Source organism: Corvus moneduloides, chromosome 1 (assembly GCF_009650955.1).
Source record: "Corvus moneduloides isolate bCorMon1 chromosome 1, bCorMon1.pri, whole genome shotgun sequence".
Taxonomy (NCBI): domain Eukaryota; kingdom Metazoa; phylum Chordata; class Aves; order Passeriformes; family Corvidae; genus Corvus; species Corvus moneduloides.
In genome coordinates, this window is record NC_045476.1 from 65,154,116 (window position 1) to 65,173,633 (window position 19,518).

Genomic DNA, 19,518 nt, shown 5'->3' on the forward strand with positions numbered 1-19,518 from the left:
GAAGATGGTAACAATTGTGTTTTCTTGTTTGGTTCCTTTCCTTATTTGACATTTCTTCAATAAATAATTTTTGAAAAGTATTTCAAGTCATTAGAAGTAGCAAAAGAAGATGGTTAATTGTGTTGCCATTCAAGAACACAAAAGACTGAAACCACTTGAAGGTACCATTTAAGCAAGAGATGTTTACACATGCACCAGTGCCCCAACCCCCTATACCTGCTTTTAAGCAAAGCTTGCTTTCTTCCTTGCACAATCTTAAGGAACTGTCCGCATTTCTACTGTCAGTTGCTGATACTGTTCCAGAGGATTCAGACTAATGCATTTCCTATGCTGCTGGCCTCAGGAGACATATTTTTGATTGTTTAGTCTCAGAAATTCACAAAAGAAAAAAACCCCACCACAATTATGCCTAATAAGTCTTTATTTCCAAACATAAATTGCAAAAATATTCTATTACAGAACAGGTAACAAGTACAGAATTCTAAGTATGCCTTGTAACAGTGAAACCATTGACTCCTTCACAAAAAAATCAGCAGGCACTTAAAACATGAAAACAAAGTACAAATTAAATCAGCTGTAACAGATGACTCAACAATACAACTTCATCTTGTTTTTCTGTAATAAAAGCACACACACGGCTGAGGGGCTCCTGCCTCCTCCTAAACCCTGCGCAGAGACATTTCTATATTATGCTGCACACATTCTACTCAGACAACACCAAGTTCACATCTGAAAACATAAATAAATTCAGCACTGAGAGAATTTGAGGAACCTTTTTGGAACAGCAGTAGCAGAGCCTACACTAGTAGCTTCGCAGAGAGCTTGGTGCACATGGAGGAGCACAATTATACCAGCTCCATGGGGGAATAAGCTCTGCTTTGACAATTGCATTGGAAAGAATGGAGCTCAAATGAATGCAAACAATACACATTTTAAGAGACAACGAAACCTCTGGGCAAAAGCTATCATGGTAACTTTAAGAAATTACATTTTGACACATGGATGAGTCTCTGAAAAGAAAAGCCACACATTTGCCATCCCTGAGGAGCAGCCCTGCATAGGACCTCTCCATTCACCTGTTTTGTCACTTGCAGATCTTGAACTAAATCACAAGTGGAGGTTGCCTCTTAGGCCTATCTTAGAAAGGTAAATCTAAGATGCAAGTGTCCACATGAGTAACAAAAAAACTCCTCCAGAAATCAGCCAAATACCCTTAAAATTATTTTGGCTTGTATGACTGGTTTTTTAGGTGACATTATGTAACTTTCCACACACTTTACTCCGGTGGCATTAAAAAAGAATAATGTTTAAAATAATTTTAATTAGGTACTCAAACAAAAGAATATCAAGAATATTAACATAAAGAATACATATAAAACTACTATATAAATAGTGCATATAAAAATGCAGAAATGTTAGCTGCTACACTTCAGTGTCACAAGAATGGGTTTGTATTGTAAACACTGACAATAAATACACCAAGGAGGAGGTGTTTTTAGGGACATCTCACAGCCAAGCCAAGAGCTGAGAAGCCTAGCATGTTGTTGACCTACAGACTTGCTGTAAAGAATCTCCTCTTGTCAGGGATGAAAGTGAATCGTGAGGAATTTAAACTCAGCAATATTGACAGTAGACTATCCTGTCACAACTATTTGCATGATTCATTCTGATGGGCTCTTGCCTTGAAACCATGATAGGATCATTAAATACTTCCATCATGCATTGTAAGTTTTCTCCCTCACTGGAGAAAAGAGGGATTAAAAAAAGACAAGACACAGAAGTACCAGGTGCAGCAACAAACACTGATGTATTGCTGAAGGTACATCAGGATTTAGCAAATGTTCTTTTGAATGTTCTTTTGATGGCAACATGAAGATGCCACTCCTTGTGTTTCACAGCCAGACTGTTTTCATCGTAAACCAGTATCTGCCAGCACCTGCCACCCAAGGGCAGTTATTGCTCTTGCTCAGAGTGATGTGAGCTCTATCCACATCACAGTACTGCACTTACTCCTTGGTCGATGGCAAACTCAAGCTGATGTTCTCCCATCATGTTAAGCTCTCGCTGTACTACTGGAATTTGCTCGACACTGAGAGCACACTGATGGGCTGCTACCCCTGTAGCTGTAACCCAGTAACCCCGGGTCATTCCTCTGGTGCGCCGCGTTCTCAGAACAGGAAGGTATTCTGAAATGTGCCCTTATGAAAGGAGACCACGAAATAACAGCAATAGTCCCTTTGTTTAGTGGCATGCTGCAGAGCGTTTCTGCTCTACTTGATCATAATGATAATTTTGAGCCAATTAAATACTTTATGAAAATCTGGAACAAAGTTTAATAAATATAAATCTGCCCACTTGTTGTATGCTGTAGGTGAAAAGCCTTAAGGATTTCCCCTGAGAGATTAGCAGCATTTGAAATTTGTCTGTCCAGAAACTCAGAGAATGACGATCCTGTCTAAAATGACAGAATTAAAGAGAGTTGGGCCTTCTAAAGTAACTACACGCCCCCTTGGCACTGTTGTTGGCTAGCAGACCTGGAGATTAAAGAGATCTGCTGCTGAAGTACCACAAGATAAAGGATTACCTAGCTTTGAATATTTTAAACTAAGATATGTTTAACTAAAAGGCTCATATGTAAGAAGTCTACTGATTCAAAGTACGCAACAAGTGGCTATCAGCTGTTTGAGATAGGGCTGTTTCAGAATAAAGCACTCCACAGAATATTCCTTGAGCTTGATCTCACAGACTCACAGATCACATACAGATGGATGTGTGTTTTGTGGACCTGAGTGTCCCTGGAGGAGATACTGCATGGATATTCAGGACCTCCCTCCACAAATTTGTCACAGGAGAGCAACTGACAGAACAAAAAAAGATCTCTAGGTCAAATAGATCTAAACCTCGATTGCCTTGTTAGGCTGCAGCTCCACCACGGAGTCTGTGCAGGCTCAAGCTGTACATGATCAATTAACTGATCCATGTACTTGCACTGAATAAAATCAACTAATACCTAACAATAGGAATATTTTGCCAGTAATTTAGAGAGCCACAGAAGGTTCAAAGTCACCTAGATAATTTAGTTTCTTTTTCTGAGTCACACAAGACAGAGAATTTCATCTTTTGTCAAGCATGCTGGTATGTCAGTCATCTCACTACTGTACAAAGGAAAGAGAATCAAAATGAGAGCAACTGGTCTCAAACCGCCCAGGCCTTGTTCACCTCTGTTCTCTGCAGATGCTGTCTTAGATGCTGGGATTAGAAGAGACTGAAAGCAGAGGCATGCTGAGTAACAAGCAAGTTTATGCAAGTTTACCATCAGTGAACTAAGAATTTTTCTGCTTATCATTTCTTAATCTGCCGGTGGTCAACCGCTTGTTAAAATGACTGTAATGGGAAAGAGAGAAAGGTGAGCAATAATCAGCAGTGTAGGCACCAAGAGTCCATAGTGTAGGTGCCTTAAGCACCTTCTGGCACCACAGGGTGAGATGGGCTCCGGCCCACCAGAAGAGCTGCTGTGCTGCCAATCCCCCCTGCAGGGGCCCATCTCTCCCTTCTGACCAGGCAGACCCTCAGAGATGTTACCTCTGGACTTGGTCAAGCTTTCAGGGGACTCTGGGTCTGTCCAACAGCTGCTGGATAACAAATGGTGCCTGTTGTGTCCCTACAATCTCACCTGCATGGTCTTACCGGCTCCTTTGCTTTCCAACTTTAGCACCTCCAGTTAGGCAACGTGAATATCACACCAAGCAGCCTTCCCTGAGGTGTAAACCCGGTCGCTTAGAGCATGTTTTACTAAGCTGCAAGCATAGCAGTGTTTGATTCACAGTCACACAAACTCCCTAACAGACACTAAACAGGACTGCATAGCACTCCACAGGGTAAAGACAAATAACCAACTCAAGGCAGCATTGGATCCTGAAAGAGGATGCAACATTAGAGATTCAGAGGAGAAAAAGGAATAAAAGCAGCCAGGCGGGCTTTAATCAAAGGATGGTGTGATGCAGTCGTGCAAGGACACTGTCAGCTTCTGCAAAGGTAGAGTGGAAATATTAGCACATTGCCAGTGTTTCTATCTTTAGAAAGCTATTTAATCTCAATATTCATTCCACAGCATGTGACAGCATTGGAGGCTCACAATCCCTAAAAATGAATATTCCTCATGTGAAATAGAGGAAACTGAAAGGTCCTTCCTAACCTTTGGTCAAGAATCCTTAATCCAAACTGATGTTGTCTCAGTCTTACAAAAGTGTCAAAAACATACCCAGCCAGGTACAAAATCCATTTATTATTATTAACCTGGCACAGATGTAAAATAAATGAGAAATAATTTATTCAGCTATCCAAGAATACATCATTTCCCACAGTGAATGTACTTGGTCATTCTAACTATACCCTGTGATGCAGAAATGCCACTATTAACTTGCCCAGCCTGTGCCTGAATTAGCACGACCCGGCCAGCACACAGCACCGGTAGTTATAATAACGCTGAGTAAAATGTCTGCCCTCCTGTAGAGTGAAGGGGATGCAACTAACATCTCATAATAACTTCATGTCTGGAGCAAGGCCTGAGGTTCTTAATCTAAAGTCCAATAGAGTGTATTTTTATTCTATGGAGAGTTAAGAGCATTTTTAGGAAAGGGTAGGAAAGATCAACAATTCCTTCACGCATTTCTTATCAGCCCCATCTTCCACACAAATCACTGAGAGCCTTGAGAGCAGGGAAGATCAGGTCTTCAGGTCACTGGCAAGTTTAAACTTCATGGAAACAGTGCTAAAAAGTCAGTGGCTGTCCATACTACAGAAATTTCTATTTGCTCTCATTTGTGAGTGCTATACCACACTCCTTCAGTTAATACCTCTTTTCATCAAGGCTAGAATAGGTTTCCTCTTTTTGGCTAAACCTCTCCTAAAATGTATTCTGATGACCTTTCCAGTTACTAATACATGTGTATTTCAAATAGTGTAGCTGCACAGAAATAGTTCAGATGCACAGTAACTTCAGCTCTTCATGGCGTGTCATGGTACACTGTTTACATTTATTCACTGAAACAATGAAATCTGGTACTAACAAGTGCTTTTGAAAAAAGTTGCTTCTTTGCTAAAAATAAATTTCATCTTCTCCTCTCCCCATCTTCTACTTCACACAACCAGGTTTTGCCCCTTTACTCACGCTGAGTAGTTAATTGAATTTAGTCTGAGCAATGAATGATCTTGCATTATCTCTATGTACACATGGAACATTTGCAGTTGTTCTGGATACAATGCAAGAACCTCTAAAAGATGTATGAATTTTCCCCAAGGCAAACCATGTAACTGCTACACAGCCAGGATCACCTCACTGCTCTACACTAGACTGGAATAAGTTACAGTCCTTATGTGAACAGAGGTGTGCCTTTGCCTCTCTGGAAGAAATGCAGCAAGGTTCTCCTCAACCTGCTGTTTGCATCACCCAAAGGACAACTACATCACTTTGCACAGCTTCTACTAAAAACACTCCATGTGAGTGATTTATAGCAGAGGAGATGCTCTTTTTGGGAGCAAATTCGTCTTTGATCTGTAACTAGGATGTTGCAGTAGGCAATCATCGATAACACTTGTAACATGGATGCAGGTTCTTGCAGCAGCCAGTTTTCTGCACATGAGCAGCAGATGCCTGTGGCCAGAAAATGGCAAAAATATCACTGCTGGGCAAGAAAAAATGTGGATTCTGGTGCTGGAACTGGAACAGATCAGAGTAAATCAAACCCTTGTGCTCCTCTCTTTCAGTCACCACCTGGTAATGCAGATGGACTCAGCTCAATTCTGCTGTCTTTGTTTCTGTTAAAGGCTCTACTGACACTCAGAGGTCCACATGTGTATTAGTGGCATCAGTTATTGCCCCAAATCACTATGTAATTTTTAAAACCCCTTATTTTCAAAAATGGACTTTACTGCTGATATTTGCAGCCAGAATTTATGGACACTTCTGCTTGGGTAGGAGTAATACTGGATTCTGATATCATTATCCTGGAAATAGATCCAGATGCTGAATGTGTTTCAATCAACAGACCTGTAACCCCAATGATTGATTCTAATACTTCCAGGAGTGTTTACGTGATTATAAAACTGCTGCAAGGTAAGCTTTCAAATATTACAATGCAGTAATGCTCTTATGAGGTATACATTTAAAAGGCTTTTTTGAACCTTATTTCATAAGGTGCAATTCATTTGAGTGGGAATTTTTTTTGCAGATGTAATCCTCGAAGAGTGGAATACTGAATGCTCTTTAAATCAGTTGATTTGGGATTTAATGCTGCAGTAGCAAAAGGAGTTTTAGTAAATGAAATATCTGATAGTATCTGACTGTAAAAGAAGGACACTCTATCTTTGAACTGACCATTCAAAGGACTCTCAAAAAAAAGTCAGTGAAACTCTTAACAGAATCTGATTATTAAAATTTTTAAATTTTGTTTGCTTGCTCGGTTGGGGTTTTTTTTCTGCAGTAGAACATATAAGCATATAAACAGTAAAAGCTAGGGTACAACTGCTTGTCATGGTATGACATAGTTCTTGTAAATGATAAGGTGATTCTTTCCATTGGGCTGATATTTCACTTTCTCTTGTTGGAGGATGTTGCTCCACATGTATTCTCGGACTGCATGGAAAACTTAAAGAACTGCACAGGTTATAAATTAAGTGAAGGTAGTCACTTTTCTCATACGTCCTGGTGTTGAAGAGCTGGGGGTTGATGGTAAGAGGAACATTCTTCTAATAATGCCTAGTGCAGTTTCATTATCGTAGTCATATATGGATACAAGCTATAATACATGAAAAGAAACTGAATTATAGGCTTGGTACCCATCATCTTTCTAATGGAAATTCTGTCTCATGTATCAGCCAAGACAGAGCTGGAATGGCAAGAATGTGTGCAAAGTCATACCCTACCAGGACTCTGGGGACTGTAGTGTGGAACCAGGTTCACTGTCCTCATTTGGAGCTAAACTGGACTCTAGACAGGAAAACAAGCAAGTAAAGTGGTTTATAAATAATTATACAGCTCTGGTCCTTCATACACTTGTTCTCAGAATTAACATTACTCATATGAGTGATACCATTAAATCCACAGCATCATCTATTGCACAAAAAATGAAAGCCCATAAACCACTTAACTATCTCTAACCTCAGGGATTTTCTCATCTGTGCACCCTGAGACAAACGAAGAATGACATGGTTCTGAATTAATTACTCCTCTGCAGCTCTTCTCATGACTTTTCTCATGTAGACAAAGGCCAGTATTTGCAGGATGAAGTTTTTAACTGAAAATGTTCACTCATGCAGCCACCATACAGAAACTATTGCCTATATTATGTGATATCAACAAAACCAGAGATCTTATGTCAAAATATTTTAGTGATCCTCTAAGAAGCAAAATATGATGAATGTCACATATTGCCACCATCCTGAGATTGTGCTTTTCTACCATTAAACCAAGAGTAAGGAGTTTCAGAATTTTTCAAATAATTGTTACTTCATTATTTTAAAAAATGATCACTCAAAATTTGTAAATGTAGCAGTCACTGTGTGAAAAATCCACTTTGTTTTCTCCCCAAGTGTAAAATATTTCTCTATTGTAATAATGCAGTTTAATGCTCACAAAATCACATCAGATCAAATCCAACACCGAACTGCTGAGTTTGTCTCCTTAGGATCATCACTCTGGAATTAAAACAATAAAATATGTTATTGGTATTTCTTATATAGTGGAAAATCCACTTTTTATATTTGAAAGAAGCCAATAGTTTAGTCTTCTGTGTATGCATTGCACCTTCTGCATCTGCTTTTCATCTGTATTTCAGACTGTGAGTCTGTGATATTATACAGAATCACAGGCTCTCAGAATCCTCCTGGTTAAGCTGGAATGCTCGTGCCTGGTGTAACTCAAGCATCTGCTCTTTCTAAAGGAGGACTCCTTCATTTGAATACCCCCAGAACCGCTCACATTTACCCCACCTGCTCCACACTCTTCAGGCTTCTTAAGCTAACCGAGGTCTAGCCAGTATCTTCATGGGGACACATCCACTGCCAATCTGAATATGGATATGTTCTAAATTATATTATCTACTCATATTTTGAAATAGCTAGAGATTGCAATTATTCTGTTTCTTCAACAGGATAGTTCTGCTGTGGAAAACCAAACCAGAATTCTTCTAGATATGTAAATACTTCTGCATTTGAATTGAAATCTAACATAAATTCTAATTTGATTTAATCTATACTTTTCTATTCTGGTAGGTTTTAACTAAATCAGAAGCAATTTATCTCCACTTGTTTAATTACTGACATTATTCTTAACACGTAAATTTTTTTCACTGAATGCATGAGCGAAGTCTGTGCTTAAAAGCTGTACTGCAGGGATTCTAAGGCAGAAAACCTTTCTTTCAGTATCTAATAATTTCACATCGGATAATATTTGCCCAAGTCAAGGATAGTCTGAAATTTGGCTGTCTGACAGGAATCCAGAGGCATCCTTATTTTAAAATGTGGTATAATTTTTCTCAAGGTAATTAAAAGTGAACTGTGGGGTAGCTCCTATTTCTCTAGCTACACCAGGACACCACAAGCATAAAAGAATTTCAACAGAATTTAAGCTCATGTTGGCATTCTACTGTTATAAATAGGTTATGTGTAACAGTATTTATCACTTACTTGGTTGCAGCAAATTTCAAGATTAAAAAAAACATCACATGAGGACAGAGTTTGGAACAAAATTATTCTTTTTCATGTCAGTTCCTGAGCAAGTAAGCAGGCATCCCCCTGCTTTACAGGATGCTGCTCTGGCAGCTCCACCTTGAGTGGAGGGAGTCACTGCTGCTCTCCGTCAGAAATAGATTGCATGTAATCGTTTGGCTGGAGTTAAAAAACCCATACCTACTTTTTACTTTCCAGGTAAGATACACTTACACAGTGGAAGGTTCAGCAATTCTTACTTCCTAATCACCCGCACACCTCTGCTCAAGCCCTCCTCCCTCAGTCCTTCTGCTCAGACAAATTGAACACTATTGACTTCCCCAGGCTCAGAGTCTCAGTTTCATTCTTCCTTTCTGTGTTTTTTTTTTTGTGGTGACTGACTCCTCTGAGCAGCTGCTTAATGTTGCTGTTCTGTATGTCAAAGAAACACATACTCATCTTCCCTGCTGTCTTTTCCTAGCAAACGGAAAACCGGATGGATTCTCGGACAGACAAAATTTGCATTTTAGCCAGGCTTCTGGGCAATCAAATTTATGCCAGTCTGATTAATTTATCATCTGACAATTTTTCTAATCAGATTTTCAGGGTTTTTTTTCTATTTTTAAATATGAATCAGGTCATTTCCGCTCCTTGAACCTGTGTTTACTTGAAGCTAATGACATGCCCTTCAGGCTTATCAGGTTAAACCAATGAACAAACAAGACTTCCTCCAGCTGCAGGGCCATATAGCAAAAATTATTTGGTAATCTAATACAAAATAATAAAGATAATTATTTTAATTATATTTCAAGATTTTGCTGTTGCTGCATTTTCCATTTGACCCCCTGTGATAGATGGACACCTACTTTAGTGACAGCCTGTACATGTCTGTTGAACATAATCATAAAGGTACAGGAGAGGATATTAAGGCAGAATTTCCCGCACTGTGGGACTCTATAGGTCTCTCACATCTGACAATTCTCTCTATCCAATAAGGAAAATTCACCTTTCCAATGTCAAGGATGGTGTTTAGGAGCAATATTGCCAAAAATTATTTATTAGGATGCAGTTATACTCTCCCTATAAGTGTTCGCAGCAGAGAAGCTTCCTTCACTTATTTACAGCAGCACACTTTTGCGTCCCAGTAAAGTGTGTGGGAGGTTCTGCCTGAGCCTTCTGTGGGCACCCACTGGTGTAAGGAACCTTCAGCTACCCACTAAGAGGGAAGAACACAGAGCATGGAGAAGAACATAAAATGGAAATTGAAAAGAGAAAGGAGATTGTTCAATTTTTAGAAAAGGTCATCTTCAGTGAAAAATACTCATTACAGAATTTCAATTATCTCTAATAGTTGATAATACTAGCAGAATGGTAGCTCATACTGAAAGCATTTAATTTCTTTGGTTTTCTCCTTGTAAATATAAGTGTAAATTAGGGCAGCACAACTTATTCTTCTTGTGTTTTTTTTTCTTTACAGCTTATTTGGCAAATTTGGCCACAAGTGATTTTCAGTCTGTCAAGCATGGACAGCATTTAATTAACACATACAGATACTTAAACATTTTTGTGGCTTCTATCTGCTTCTCTCTAGAGTAAAGATTTCTAAAGAGCTGCCTTTAATTTTCTTAGCTGGTGTAGTTACTACAATTAAAATTACACCGTCTGTCTCCAATGATTTATATTATAGGAATAACAAATACGATGAAAACTGCTGGATATCAACAGCTTAGCCACTAAGAAAAAATACATTATGTATTTCTTAACCTTTCCAATATTCTGCAATCTTTTACAACCAAAAAAAGCATACCTTAGCCACATGAAACTGCATATATATACAATTCAATGCCTCCTAGGTAATCTCCTGCCATGGACTAGGAGAATGGATTCACTAGGTGGATTCTAGGTTCTTTCTTACAGGTTTTATATTATTCTAATAATCAGAAAGCCACTTATTTTTCTATTTCTTGAAAAACTCCTTGAAACTGAATAAAATTGTGCCTTCCTGGTACTAGCAATCTGTTATTTTAAAACTTAGCATTCTCTGATGATAAACTAAGTGTGAATGTATCTCTGACAACACATTTTCTAAACACCAACAAAGGATATTCTCAAATACATTTCAGAACCTAGCCAGAAGAAAAGCACCCTGAGCTTTTAAGCTTAAGATTTCTGGCTGGAACAAGATGATGCTATTTTATTTTATTTAACTTGAGTGATACTGTCATGAGATTACATCCGTCCAATTAAAGCATATTGTATACAATGGCAGTTCTACTGTACACTTCACTTACTATTATATTAACTTGAACCCCCTGGAAAAATAGAGTTCTGTGAAGGAGACTTTGACAACAGTATTGTGAGTTCAGGAATTTCTGAGTTAGCTTAAAAGATGAAGAAGTACTCACGCAAATTGGTCTTATTTTGTCAAAAGGGAAAATCAAGATGCAAAACATGCAGACAAATCTTTTCAGAGTCATCTCTAGTGTGTACACAGTAAATTGGCTCAAGGTCAGAGGCCAGACTGTGCTGTATGTCTCTGAGGCAATACACAGAAGGTAGAGTTCCAAGGGGTTGGGACAGAAAGACCAGAGGAAAGGGAACGATACTTCATCCTATATTTGTAACTCCCAGATTCTGCGCTGCCTCAAGGTAAAATGCTCAGCAAGATCTGCTGTAGTGTATGGCAGCTCCCTTACTGCCGTCCACAAACTGCTCCGCAGCCCCGGGCCGTGAGCGCACACTGCTCTGATCTGTACCTAACAAGAGGGAACGAGGCCATAGATGCATGCTTCCCCTTCCTGGAACAATCCTCATCCTTACTCTGCTCTCTGTATATATCTGGAAAGGCTGTGCCAGGATTAGGCGTCTCCTTTTGGAGATCACAATGTGTGAATGCCTTTAATAAAGCAATTCTCAAAGGAGGCTGGCTCCTGGGAACTGATAGCAAGCCAAACATAGGTTGGCAGAGACATGTATCCGAGATAAGGAGACACAGCTGACTATGATTTATGTGGGTAATCTGTACTCAGCTATGCTCCCTATCTAATATTCACAATTAGAAAATATTTCTCAACTCTGTGATACGTATTTATTCAGAAAGATACAATCTTTCACTTATTTAGGAATACAATTTTCACTGAGTGCAAGGTAGAAACATCTCTCTGAGGAAGAAAAGACTCACACTTTGTAAATCAAGTTTTCCCTTGGCACATTAGTGAAATAAAGACATTTTATGTGGTAAGAATGGGACCTACCTTTTTAGTCTGATTCACATTTACCAAACTGCAACTTCAAAATGCCTTTGCCATGAAGCTGAAGGATCTGGTTGTATTCTTTGGGCATTGCATGGAAACCTGGTTTAGGCAGCTGGTTGTCATAATAGTGGTGGCTGATTGGCATCTTCTCTGTGGATTTTGAGAAAGGCCAGAAGCCATAGAGCTTCACATTCTCACACAGCTCAAGAGCAGCACTAGTGATCATAAAACCAGATGACAACCGGTAGGCTTTCACACCCTTAGTTCTCCAGAACTGGGCAAGACTTTTCAGATAAGTGGGGTGAAAAAATATTGCCCTTTGCATTGCTTTGAACTCTTTCAGAGTGTGGTATACTTTAAAAGAAGTGGCCGTGTTGCTTCTGAAGGAAAATGCCGGCAGTAAAAGAAAAGCATCTCCATAGACTGCAATGTTTTCCAGAAATTGTGTCTTCTTTTCATTGAGCTTGTTGTATCTGCAAAGCACAACATTTTAGGAATGGAATGTAGTATTGACACAAACATCCAAAACAGCCCAACTGCATTTGCAAAGATGTGTTATGAACTCTGCTGCACCAGTTCAGACTGTCTACACTGCAAATTCATATCACCCTATTATAAGTTGTCATATGTGCAGCTGTGAAAATCTGACTATTGTCTAACAAGAACACACTAAATAGGATTGAACTGGCAACACAGGAGATACTGAAGGACCTATTTACAGAATTGATCAATTCAAGAAATTGAGAAGAATGCAAAAAAATATTGTGTTCATACTTCCTCTGTTTAAAAATACATGCACTACAATATGTACTGTATGTGTTTGTGGAATGTGTTTCTTACATCAATAGGTATACAAGAATCTCTCTTCAAAATCTCTGTCTGCCCTGTGTGGAAATCCAAGGATGCATGAGCAGTCTTAGAGTGTTAAAGATTAGTGTGTGCTCAAGTTTTGCAGGGTTTTAGCTGCATTTGATATACTTTTAAATACCTAAAAATATAGGCATCCCTGTTTATGTCCTTCAACTACAAAAGCAACACATGGAGATCTATAAAGACTTAGAGCTCTAACTTCACAAATGATGAGAATTTATTCTCAGATGCTTTCAGTCCCCAAAAAAGGGCAAAGAGACTTAGTTCTCGCCCCTGGAGAATTCTGTGCTCCCAAATGTACTAGTGAAACTCCCAAGTTATCCAAGACGTGATACAAGCAAGGGGGTCGCTCAACTCACGTCCTCTACAGATCTGACTTTCTGAATCACCTAAACATATGAAGCTTCCACCCCCTTTGGGACTCAAAGCACAGAGTCCTCTTTCCCAGGTAGTTGTCTATTTGAGCAGTGTATTTTCACCTTTCAAAGGCTACCAGAGTCCACTTTTCACAAATGGCTCCAGCAGAAGCTGGAAAAATTGGTTTCATTTCTCTTCACAGCTTGAGTAGGTTCAAACCCTCTTTTCATGCAGCACTTCAAGTTGGAGGACAGCAGGCACTGCCATTTCTATTCAAACCACTCACACAAGAGTTACCTCTTGCACAACTAAATTAGTGCAAGGAGTGATACACCTCTTCTCAACCTGAAGGGGTTTAAACTTACAGCTTCTGCTTCCCAGAAAAGTGCCATTACCACCAGACTCTCAAACAAAATGAATGAGAGAGACTCAGGTCCTCCTGTTGACCCTGAACCTCTGCGCATGCAAGAGCCGTGCAGCCAAAATAAGCAAGAAATGCCTGAGCCTGTGTCTAGGAAAAGCGGCTGAAGGGTGAATTTCTGGCCTCCAGGAATTGTCTCTGCTTTTACTCAGTGTAAAGTGTTGAGCCTCCAGGACAGAAATCAAATCTCTCTTCTTCCTTAGCTAGAAACCTGGACAACTCAACTTTGTCTCAATCTCCTTTGCAGCTCTGCCACTGTAAGGAGAAGTGTAGCCCAGTTCCATTAGGACACCTACATTGTACACCCTGACAGACACAGTTCAAAAGCTGATTAACCTTAACAATAACATCAGACTAAGCCAGTATGCAAACACAGAGTTTGAAATTACAGGGAATAATGTCCCAATAGGTCTTCTGAGAGAAGAAACGAACTTAGTTCTTTCAAATGGTACCAAGTTGCTTCCTGCTTCTTCTTCAAAAGCATTTACAGATTTCTCTGAATATTTAAATAAATACTTTTTTAAAATCATAAAATCCTCTTATAATCTCAGTTAATCCTCCCACAGGTTTGTCTCCTATTTCCTTCAGTGTAACTCCTTTTAACCCTAGTGTGACTTGATTTGGCTAAAAAATGAGTGCAGCTGTGGCAGAACACTTTGATTAAGCTCAGAAAAATTGTGGATCAGGGCAGTAGTCACCAAGGATGCTGAGTCATTGGACACTTTCCCTTCCTCATATTCTTGTGCAGCCCCACTAGCATCAACAAGCTAAATCTATTTTTGGAGAAGCAATAATTCCTCTTCATTAAAGTCAAAAGGGTTGGGTAAGCATTAACGTAGTTAGTACTCATTGCAAAAAATGAAGTTCTATCCCTGAATCAATGAAAAATGCCTGTTAGTAATTTCTATGTACTCACTGTACTTTTTCCTTCTTCCTTTCAAGGAGAAAAAAAAAAGCTTTGCCTGATGTTGTCTTTTTGACAATACAGTTATGACAGACAATAAGATACAGTAAGATTAGCAAGCAGTAAATAACATGGCACAGCAGTCCTTTTCATAGATAAGCTGCAGTTCCAGCCTGCTGAAGATGTCAGATTAGTCAGGCTGGCCTTATTAGATTTTCTTTTCATCAAGAAGGTGAAAAAAAAACCACCTCTGCTGAGAAAAAAGTGTGTGAGCAAGCAGCTTTCATAGGGATTGAAAAAATGGATTACAGAAACTGGGCCTCTCAGGAAACAGCCCTCATCAGAACAGCCTCTAAGCTCATTACCTAAGAACGTGTGCTCACAGACCTGCTGATAGAGTTGGACACGCATTTCCAGGCTTTCCTGATTTATGATTACAATTCCTTTCTAAATGCTTGGGGTCATGAGGGTCATGGGCGGAAAAAGAAGAGGCTTGGGCTTACAATCACCAATTTTACTCAGCCATAAATTGCTAACTAATATCAGCCAAGGCTCTTGCTAATCTAGGTATTGCTGATTCCTTTATGCTACAAAAAAGGCCAGGTTTAGAAGATTTCCATTTAGGCTAGTACATATTTTACATGGAAACGAAGTCTTAATGAGGTATTTACATGCACTGCTCTCTATGCTGGTATCCCAATGGATTTCCATGAAAATCTAAATCATATCAAATAATTATACACCATCGCGCAGAAACAGATTTGCAGCAGTACTCACTTCTGGGCTATGATACTCGGATTAACAGTCACAAGGTTTGTTTTATTGCCAACATCTTTGCTAATGTTTCCTGCGGTTGGAGGGAGGTTACACCTGAAATTGAGAAACATTTGCTTAAACAGATGTGCGCCAGAAATGCTTTAGAGTTATTCTTTGCAAATTCCTCTCTTGTACAATGGCACTTTCACATCAGCTCCCAGGGATGTCTAAGCACTTTACAAATATTAACTAAGGCTTACAGCACTTCTAGTAAAAATATTTAATCTACTGTATGGTTAAAATAGGGCAGAGAGAGCTCATTTTCATAAATTGTATCACAAACCAGGAGCACAGTCAAAATCCCAGGAGGAGCCAGTCTATGAAAGCCCTATGCTAGCTGCTAGGAAGTATTGCCCCTCTTGCCTAAACAATACTTTTCTGCTGAAAGTCTTCTACTACATCTTCTAACAACAACATAACTTGTCCTATCATAGAAACAGTGATTTCTTTAATATGTAAAGATGGCATTTTTTTAAATTCAGTCACTTAGTTTATCATCTTAGTACACAGATTTCCCATTTTCATTAAAACAGTCGTCTAACTGGAGGTTTTTTTTAGATTTCAAAAGTCTAAATATTAGGCAAAAAGTAAGAAAAGGAAACAAAATTTAGCATGCTGTGTGATTGGACATCACTGAGAGAAGAACCTTCCCTCTGTTGCTGTTTCTTTGCATGAACTACAAACACTGAGTCACATACTGACAGAGTGGGCCAAATTACACTAGGAGTGCACGTGGTTTTCTCCCAGTCTATAGAGGGAGATTAAAAAAGCTACTTAAATAGATGCTTAATTTTTTAAATGAGTAACAGAAGATGAAACAAATATCGGGGCAATTAAGTAACTACACGAGTGAGCCAAACTACAGCTAAATAAACACTTTGTTAAACCAGAGATCTACATGTGACATTAAATTCCTAAAGGTTGTTAAATGACCAGAAATGTCAGGTTCTCAGATAATCACATTTCACATGACTGCAAGGTGTCTTTGCAATCACTGATCATACATGTATCCATCCAGCCTGATCTTTAATTAGAAAGCAACATTCTGAAAACTACAAAGCAGAAGTATCCTTAAAGAGCCAGAAATAAAGAATTGTCAAGATCCTTCCTCATTGCTACAAACTGGCATTGGCACACTTCCAACCCTGCCAAGTTTTTAAAAATGTTGGACACACTTCAGGAAGACGAAGCAGCTCTTACCTGAACACAAAGTCAGAACTATCGATTTCAGCTCCACAGCTGGAATTTTTCAGAATGCCTCCATTTCCAACCACAGCACAGTTCTTGAAGGGATAGACTGAAAGAGGAGAGGACTGCAACAAATAAAAAGATGCAGCCAATTCTTTATAAATGTTTCGATTGTTTCTTTGTGTTTATTTGCTCTTGCAGGTTTAATCTGGTAAATCCCAGTAAAAGCATTCATCATTTAGCAGACAGGATTGCCAAACCTGGACAGCCAAGAGCCAAAACCAGGCATCAACAGATAGAGAACTGCTACCTCTGCTATCAGAACTTTGAGAGGATAACACTGGATTGTTAAAACTGAGTACCTTTCGAATAGACTTAACACTAAAACTATCTAGTAGTGAATTGAAACCTTGACAAGCTAAGGAACTAATTTATACTGAAGATAGTTTAAATTTATCCATTTTCCTTTGCACTGGGGGTTGTCATACAGTCATTTACTTTCTCAGCTAATAGAAGGTAACTTTGCAAATTCTCCTCACTTGTGTCATCACACAATTACATTTGAAGCAGAACAATGAATTCAGGGGAACCTGAAGATGCTGTAAAGGATAACGATATGCCCTGGCTTAATTCTTTGGGAATGGGAGGCCTCACTGAAGAGCTTACTGTTTCTGGCTGTTCACCCTTTCTGCTCCTCTTCCTGTTACAGCTTGCTGTCTTGCAGTGGGGAACCCGAGTGGGAGCTAAGTGCATCAAGCAACTGAGCTTGAGAACCAGCACAGTTCACAACCTAGCCAATCAATGTAAATTGTTGGCTATTTAGGCTGACGTTACTATAGCTGGCTGTTATCCCAGCCTCAGAAACTTTTCATGTATCTTGCTCAACCTCTTCTGCTGTGGGAGCACTGACATTCAACGGAGGCCAACAGCTGGGATACATGACTGCAGAAATTAAATCCAGTTGTAAAAGTGAGTCAAAATTTGCTTATGGAAAGCATTAGCCTTCCTTCTCTCATCAGCTTGCCCAAAGAAAAGCAAGCGACACTGTTATGAACAAGGCAAAAAGTGTGGCGAAAGTGGCAAATATCATATTGCCTGGCGATATATTACAAAACAACATGTTCAAATATTTTGTTCAATTTTGAAAGGACAGTAGGAGAACACAAAGGCCAGACAATGCTGGCTAGCTTAGCATGTATATGTGCACATAAAACATACTACTTTTTTCTTCCCTCAGTTTAAATTTGGAACCACTAATATTGTCTACTGTGATTAAGCTAGTTAAGACTGATTCACAGCAGCACCAGGAAAAACTAGACTCATGGTAGCTGGGATCTCACAAATCAAGAATGTCAGAGATGGGTAAGAGGTCTCTCATGTGTTCTTAGCTTCAAGAAACCAAATACAACCTCTTTGTCTCGTCTCAAGATCTTGTTTGTCTATTGCAATCCTGAGCTACAAAGTCTGATTCCTTTCCTCAACCAGTGTGTCTGGCTGCAAACACCCTGCCCCAGTGGGTAACAAAGCTGGTGAAAAGGCTGGATAGAATGTCCTATGAAGAGTGGCCGAGGACTTTGGACTTGTATAGTTTGGAGAAAAAGAGGGGTGACCTCATTGCTCTCGACAGCTTCCTGAGGAAGGGAAGTGGAAAGAAAGGCGCTGATCTTGTCTCCGTTGTATCCAGTGATAGGACACATCACAATCGTTCCAAGCTGCACCGGGGCAGGTTTAGACATGACATTAGGAAGCATTTCTTTACCAAGAGGATGGTCAATTGCTGAAACAAGCTTCCTAGAGAGGTGGTTGATGTCCCCAGCTGTCAGTGTCTGAGGCATTTGGACCATGTCCTTAATAACTTGCTTTAACTTGGTCAGCCCTGAATTGGTCAGGCAGTTGGACTATGCAATCATTGTGGGTCCCTTCCAACAGAAATTACTCTGTTCTATTCTATTCTGTTCTGTGCTGTTTTGTATCAGATTTACCACCAAAATAGCTTTCATAACTTACATACCCCAGCCTGCACTGGAAATGACATGTTCTTCCAGATTGAAAGGCCTTTAACAATGGGAATGATAAAAGCAAGGCAAACATTCTCAGAGTATTTGCTCCTGAATTCAGCTGGCTGCCAAGCCAGGCACTGCTTTTTTCTGTAGCAACTCTACCTGCAATCTATGATCTGTGATACCCTGTAGATGCCTCTACCACTGCAGAGGAAGGCTTAAAAGAAAAACCACCTTGCAAGGTGAATAAAGAAGTGCATGCAGGGGCTGACGGTCTCTTCCAGAGGAATCAAAGCATCTCAATTACTAACCCAAAATATATATAGGATGCTGTGATTACAATAATAAGTAAAGATACAGTTCTTACCACAGGCAGCATCTTAAAAATGTCCTCTGTAATGAGGATAGTCTTTTTACTGTCCACTTCGTAACTCATGTTACTTCCCAGTGGGCTGTTGTTTTGAGAAGCAATAAAATTGTGAACTGCATCACAGCAGGAAGCTAATTCTGACCTGCAAAAAACCCAAACAAACAAAACCAGATCAAAGACAGGCAAATTAGTAGGAAAGCAGTGCTAGAGAACCAGACCAATGAACACCAGTTTGAATTAACTAGCAACAAAAGGCTATATTAACCTTCTCTGACGTCATTTCCTTTGACTTGCCTTGCATTTTCAGAGCAAATGTTCAGAAATTAATCAGACTACGAACTTAGAAATGTTTTTATCTCTTGGTCTCCTTTTCCTACTGAAAAGAAGTTGTAATTGATCTCCTCAATACTATTAATTGCTAAGATTAATACAGAAACAGTGAGAGACTACAGTCCCCAAAGAATTAAAAATGTGATTTTCATCAACATAGAACAAGTGATGGTAAGAAATAGAAAGCTGGAGAAGAAAAAAAAAGGAAATAAAAGAGATGGTGATAGAAGGTACTGGCAATGGTACTTAGTGAACAGCTAGATGGTTGCAAGCCAATTAATTAATAATTAATTTCTACAACT

At 39.3% G+C, this 19,518-nt stretch overlaps 1 protein-coding gene across 2 annotated transcripts in view; it reads right to left on the minus strand.

Moving 5' to 3' along the window:
• Positions 1-403: 403 nt before the first annotated feature.
• ST8SIA6 (ST8 alpha-N-acetyl-neuraminide alpha-2,8-sialyltransferase 6) overlaps positions 404-19,518 on the minus strand; it is a 46,252-nt gene continuing 27,137 nt past the window's right edge. For both annotated transcript variants that reach the window (XM_032113506.1, XM_032113497.1), the window contains 5 exons: positions 18,884-19,028; positions 16,529-16,641; positions 15,290-15,382; positions 11,961-12,433; positions 404-7,695 (listed from right to left, as the gene is read on the minus strand). In XM_032113506.1, coding sequence (XP_031969397.1) covers positions 11,965-12,433; positions 15,290-15,382; positions 16,529-16,641; positions 18,884-19,028 — 820 coding nt within the window. In that variant the 3' untranslated portion in view covers positions 404-7,695; positions 11,961-11,964. The remainder of the gene's footprint in view (positions 7,696-11,960; positions 12,434-15,289; positions 15,383-16,528; positions 16,642-18,883; positions 19,029-19,518) is intronic.